At 26.0% G+C, this 6,570-nt stretch overlaps 1 protein-coding gene across 1 annotated transcript; it reads left to right on the top strand.

Annotated features, from left to right (window-relative positions):
* Positions 1-754: 754 nt before the first annotated feature.
* Positions 755-4,670, top strand: LOC131170474 (probable terpene synthase 13). The gene is made up of 7 exons (XM_058129497.1): positions 755-984; positions 1,070-1,331; positions 1,420-1,792; positions 1,885-2,103; positions 2,192-2,330; positions 2,423-2,671; positions 4,243-4,670. The coding sequence occupies exons 1-7, from the start codon at positions 784-786 to the stop codon at positions 4,531-4,533; spliced, it is 1,734 nt and encodes a 577-aa protein (XP_057985480.1). The 5' UTR covers positions 755-783; the 3' UTR covers positions 4,534-4,670.
* The last annotated feature ends 1,900 nt before the right edge of the window (positions 4,671-6,570 follow it).

The raw sequence follows: 6,570 nt of genomic DNA, 5'->3' as shown, positions 1-6,570 counted from the left end.
CAGTATTTCATATTCAAAATGCTAGCTGGTACAATATTTTCCATGTAAAATGCAATTGATATTTTTTCTATGGCTAAAATTTCTTGGACAATTGTATTTGCTTGCAACAAAAAAAAGCAGTAATCCTTAGATCTTTGACAAAAATTAATTTTTGCAGATTTTAATTTCCTGCATGTAAAACGTGTCTTTGAAATTGGAAAATATCTTTTCTTATCCTAGAAGTACAAGTGTATTATTTTATATTTATTTTTGAAAATTTTTTATATAAACAATTTATCTCCCAATAATTTGTTAGTAGTATCAATAAATCAATGATATTGATTCATCTTTAAAACGTGCACATATGTATTATAGTGCAATTTCTTGGAACTTCGTATTTGAATGTGGCACAAACTCAATAATTCTCCTACAATAGTATTGGATACTTTTCTTGGATATTTTTCTTGGATATTTTAAAATAATTCAATTTATTTGTAGTTTTTCCTAAATTTTTCAGGCAACGCATGTAAAACGTTTCTTTGAAATTTGAAGACTTCTTTTTCTTGTCCTGAAGAATAACAAGAGAAATAATTTTATTATTTTGAATTTATTTTTGAAAAAGTTTTTGAACAGTTTATCACTCAAATAACACGTTGGTGTTGCAACCTAATTGATGTGAACCACTGCAAAACGATACCAAGTAATATCTCTGTGTCTCGCAGAATCCTATAAATTATGTTGCCTGGATTACTTATGCTCATGCACTCATAAGTACTGTGATTTTTGAAAGGTCTCTCCCTCACAATGGCCTTCTCTTCTAAAGCAACCTTTATTTCATCTCCCATTCCATTTCCTCAAAACCGGACTCCAAAGTGTTTCAACCAAATAGACTTCAAGACTGCCATTGCTCCTGAAAACTGGAGCATCACCCAAGAAAACACATTGCCTTCTACTTCCTCAAATCACTTGGTCTATCTAGCTGATGAACAGCCCTGCATTATTAAAGTATATATATGCTCTCTTTTATGCTAAAATCTATAGCTATTTTGCTGGAATTTTTATAAATAAACCTGTTTCTATTCTCTTGCAGGATGATTTTCACATCAAGAATCATCATAAAAAGTTGAAGGCGTTGAAGCATATGCTAAGCAAAGAGCGTGAAGATGCATTCGAAGGTTTGGCCATGGTTGATGCCATCCAACGCTTAGGCATTGAGTATCATTTCCAAGAAGAAATTGATTCAATTCTGGAAAGGCACCATATGATACATAGCACTTATAATTATAATGATCTCCATGAGGCTGCCCTTCGCTTTCGACTGTTGAGACAAGAGGGTTACTATGTGCTTGCAGGTTGGTTATCCTTGTTCTTTTTTTTCTTCTGTTATTAATTAATTTGCTCTTTTAATTGTGTTCTAATTAATGGGTAAATACCATACAGGAGTATTCGACAACTTCAAAGACAGGGAGGGCAAATTCAAGGAGAATCTAAATTATGACATCAAAGGACTATTGGGTTTATATGAAGCTTCACAGCTGACTATAGGAGGAGAAGATATACTTGACGAAGCTGGAGACTATAGCTACCGGCTTCTAAATTCATGGGCGACACAGCTTGACTATAATCAAGCTAGAGCAATAAAGGATACACTCGATTACCCACATCACAAAAGCTTGGCCAGGTTCACGGCCAAACACTTTATTAGAGATTTTCAGGGGGGAAATGTGTGGATGAATGAACTGCAACAACTTGCTAAGTTAGATTTTATGAAAATCCAATCTCAATATCAACAAGAAATTCTTCAAATATCGAGGTAATAATCAACATGATGATCATGATGTGTCTTTGGCAAAGCCATGTTCCACTTACCTAATTCCAATATGTTTTTTCTGTGGACATAATTAGGTGGTGGAAAGACCTCGGTTTATCAAAGGAGCTAAAGTTCGCAAGAAACCAGCCACTAAAATGGTACATATGGTCCATGGCAACCCTCATAGATCCAAGCTGGTCAGAGCAGAGGATAGACCTTACAAAACCCATCTCTTTTATTTACCTAATAGATGATATTTTCGACGTTCATGGGACTCTTGATGGACTCATCTCATTTACAGAAGTTATCAAAAGGTAAATATGACGCATGAAAGTTGATGATTAATTAATTTAATTTAATTGATTGATTAATAATAAAATTAATTTTTTCATAAACGTAAAGATGGGACATAGCTGCCGCTGAACAATTACCAGACTACATGAAGACATGCTTCAAGGCTCTTGACAACGTCACTAATGAAATTAGCTACAAGGTCTACAAACAGCATGGTTGGAGCCCTGTTGATTCTCTGCGAAAAACGGTAGAATAACAGTAAAAAAAGAAAATTTAATTCTAAATTGCTATAATTAAGTTGGAATTATAATTACTATCTCTCTTGATTGTTGCATGCAGTGGGCAAGTTTGTGCGATGCATTTCTAGTAGAAGCAAGATGGTTTGCTTCTGGGCACTTGCCGAGCGCTGAAGAATACTTGGAGAATGGGATTGTTAGTTCAGGTGTACATGTGGTTCTAGTTCATATTTTCTTTCTACTGGGTCATGGTTTAACCAAGGAAGCTGTTGAGCTGGTTGACAGTAATCCAGCCATAATTTCCTCTTCTGCTAAAATTCTTCGGCTCTGGGATGATTTAGGAAGTGCCAAGGTATTTAATTTTTTTTTTTTTTCAATTTCTAAATTCTCTTTTCTCTCAACTATTAAATTTGCGGCTGTCTTCATTTCTTTATATGGACGACATATGGTGTGCGATGGTCCAAGGTCAATTAAGGATCATAATTGACTAGTGGTATATCTGCATAAATTATTCGGTAATATTATAAATTAAATATATAATAAATATAGAGTTTGTTAACAAATTAATAAATTAATTATTGTCAATTATTTTTATATTTTAAAATTCTGAAATAAGAGACTAAATATTTAATTTTCTGTCTTATAAAATAAACAATTATCAATGTGTTTAGTATAAGTAATTATGCACTCTTATTATTTAAATGAAGTCGAGTGTTTGATTCTCATGGATTGAGAAAATATCTATTAAAAATATTTTATTCCTTAATGAATCTACCCAGTGCTAATAGGATTAGTCCTGATCCATCAAACTGAGGGTACCTATGGAATAAATAAACAAAAAAAAACACTTAGACCCGTTTGGTTTAACAAAAATTAACTAAGGAATGGAAATGATTCATAAGTGTTTGGAAATTTATTTTTTTCATTCTCATTCTTACAAACTAGAGAATTTAATTCTCATAATTAAGGAAATCACTATTTCTCTTTTCAACCTAGAAATAAAAATACAAGAATGGGAATGAGCTAAGGGAATCACCATTTCCTTTTCAACGTAGAAATAAAAATACAAGAATGAGAATGAGCTCAATATTTTCAATTTTTATATTTTCATATTGTTAATTAAAATAAAAATATAAAATAATATATTTATATTTCAAATAATTAATTAAAAATTATAGTTATAATTATAATTGTAAAAATTGAAATAACTAAAATAATTATAATAATAATTAAAATAATCTTATAATTAAAATAATTAATTAAAATAAAAAATAAAATAATTATAACAATAATTGAAATATAAAACTGTTATTTTTATATTTTCATATACCATTAAAATTAAATATTATAATTATAATTAATTATACTAATTAGAATGAAATACAGTAAAAAATATAATTTTTATATTTTCATATAATTGATTAAAATAAAAATTTTAAATATAATTAACTTTAATTATTTAAAGTAAAAGGATAGAATATATTATTATTTTTAGTAAAAGGATAGAATATATTATTATTTTTACTTATAATTAAATAAAATAGAAAAATTATAATTTTAATTATAATAAACTAAAATTAAAAATATAAAAAATATTATTTTTATATTCTCTTATAATAATTAAAATTAAAAAGTAAAAATATAAAAAAATAAAAAATATTTTAAGTTGATTTTTATCAAGTACAAAATAAATTTATTTCTGATTTTGTAACTTATAGTTGCAAGTCAAACCCTTTGAAATAAATCTAATTCCAATTTCACGGTGAACCAAACATAAATAAAAATTTATCATTCCGTATCCAATTTCACTCGATTTTGATTTCAATATGCAAACTAAAACGGATCCTTAATAATAAACTCAAAATATTTTCATTCTTGATTTAATACAAATTGATGAGAAATTTATAAAAAAAAAATTTGCAGGATGAGGGTCAGGATGGACATGATGGATCATACGTAGAATGTTACATGAAGGAATATAAAGGATGTACTGTGGAAAACGCAAGAAAGCAGGTAACCCACATGATTTCAGACGCATGGAAACAGCTGAACCAGGAATGCCTATTTCAGAAGTCATTTTCATCAACCTTCACCAAGGCTTGTCTTAATCTTGCAAGGATGGTCCCCTTGATGTATAATTATGACGACAATCAACGCCTACCTGTTCTTGAACACCATGTAAAGTCTCTGTTCACAGAAAGTGCATCCCTTTAGAACACCAATACTCTGTATAATTGTATGAAAAATAAGTGGGAAAGAAAATGACATGAGCAAATTAAAGAGGAATTTTCCCTTTTCTTTGTTAGGAAATAGAGGAGAAAATAAAGGAAAGAAGGAAAATAACTTTTATTTTCTCTTGTAATCGTGTGATAAGTATATTTTACTTTCGAAATTATATGTACACTGATAGAATTTAATGCAAATGAATTCGTAAGAAAATTTATGTGTTTAGAATACTTTTTAAAATGGCAAAATTCATTCAAATTCTATTATTTGGAATAATTGATAAGTGAAATTAATGTATTTATTTTTATATTTTACTGTTATTTATAAAAAAGTAAATATAATTTAAGTAGAGATCCTTTGAGTATCTAATAGAAAACTCTCTTATCATATTGTTTTGAAATTAGAATTTTACAAAAATTTAATTTTTTTTTTTTTACCGATTATCATGTTTGAAAACCTTACAAATGAAGACATGAGAAGTGATAAAAAAAAATAAAATTAAATTGAAATCTTATAAAATTCAATTTTTCAAATAAAGAGAGTATGATTATATGAGAATTCAATTAATTTATTAATTGAGTTTTTTTGAAGAATGTCTAAATAAATTAAATTCTTGTAAAATCATGCCACTTTTGGCATAAATTTATTTCTTTTAAACTGATTTTTTTAATTAAAAATTAAATTTTAAAAATTTTAACATTTAATTCATATATAAAAATTAATAAAAATAATTCAATTGAATTGAATTCTTTATTTTTTTAAACTTTCTAACACATATAATTCTATATAAATAACGAGAAAAAAAATAAAAGATACAATTGTAAATTTATAAAAATATAACTATTCTTTGATTTTTTTTCTCTTTTCTATTTTTCACAAATTCGAATAAAAATAGATAATATTCTCATCTTTTATTTTTCTATTCCTCTGAAAAATTTCCCAAATACAGTGAAAAAGGTCAAAATAAACTCAAAATTTATAAAAGTAGAACACAAACAAGAAAGCACACGTAGTGTTCTTTTTCTTTGAATCTTGCAATAATTACTCTATAATAAAAAAATGAAAAAAAAAAAACCAAACAAAACAAAATCTTGCAATAATTGTTAATTTGGGGGTCCACCTGCCACTGTGTTACCAACTTCTTGTTGCGCTAGAGTTTGTTGAAGGATACATTTAATATAAATTGGATGCTATATAAGAATAATTTTTAAATTAAATATTTATATTAAAATTTATATATAATTAATTAATATCTAAGTATTATTACAATAAAAAAAATATATATTAATATAAATATTTAATTTAATCTAAAATATTAAATTTTTTCTTATATAAAACTAAACTTTTAGTAATCACATTGTTTTCTTTAAATATTATTCACTTGCATTTAATATGTTATTTATGATTAAATAATTTTTAAAATATTTCTTAATTTTTTAAAAATATAATGTCATTTTAAATTATTATCGTACGTAATTTTATAGCCGATATTACACTTTATCTCATATTTTATTTTTATTTTTTTTATTTTAATTTTTTATTAAAAAATTCTTAAATTTTAATTTTATTTTACAAAAATTTCTCTAATCTGTTATAAAATTGCTATAGCAGGTTTTTAAGTTAAAAAATAAAAATAAAATCACCTTTTTACTTTCTTTTCTCTTATACTCTAAAAAATACTAATTGTTTCGATCATTATTTAGATCTATTATAAAAATATCAATGTTATTACTGTTTCTTGTAAAGGAAGAAGATTTATTCATCACTGAAAAGTATTAAGATTTACTCATCAGTGAAAAGTATTAAAATTGTATTGATAAACATTATACTATAGTTTAGAGATATTTTTTAATCTGAAAATCTAATATTACAAGTTAGAGGAATATTTTAAAATAAAATTAAAATTTAAAAATTTTTTAGTAATAAATTGAAATTAAAGAATAGAAGTGAAATACGAAGTAAAGTTTGAGGATAGACTATAAAAATTACTACTATTATCATTATTTATAATTTATAATTATGTTA

This window comes from Hevea brasiliensis, chromosome 11 (assembly GCF_030052815.1).
Source record: "Hevea brasiliensis isolate MT/VB/25A 57/8 chromosome 11, ASM3005281v1, whole genome shotgun sequence".
Taxonomy (NCBI): Eukaryota; Viridiplantae; Streptophyta; class Magnoliopsida; order Malpighiales; family Euphorbiaceae; genus Hevea; species Hevea brasiliensis.
The sequence above is the reverse complement of the archived record's forward strand: the minus strand, read 5'-3'. Positions and strand labels throughout refer to the sequence as shown.

Excerpts from the sequence above, each read along its gene's own strand:
- LOC131170474 (XM_058129497.1), top strand. The coding sequence starts at position 784 with ATGGCCTTCTCTTCTAAAGCAACCTTTATTTCATCTCCCATTCCATTT. Across the intron at positions 1,793-1,884 it reads GAAATTCTTCAAATATCGAG|GTGGTGGAAAGACCTCGGTT; the intron begins GTAATAATCAAC and ends GGACATAATTAG. Across the intron at positions 2,331-2,422 it reads TTGATTCTCTGCGAAAAACG|TGGGCAAGTTTGTGCGATGC; the intron begins GTAGAATAACAG and ends TGTTGCATGCAG.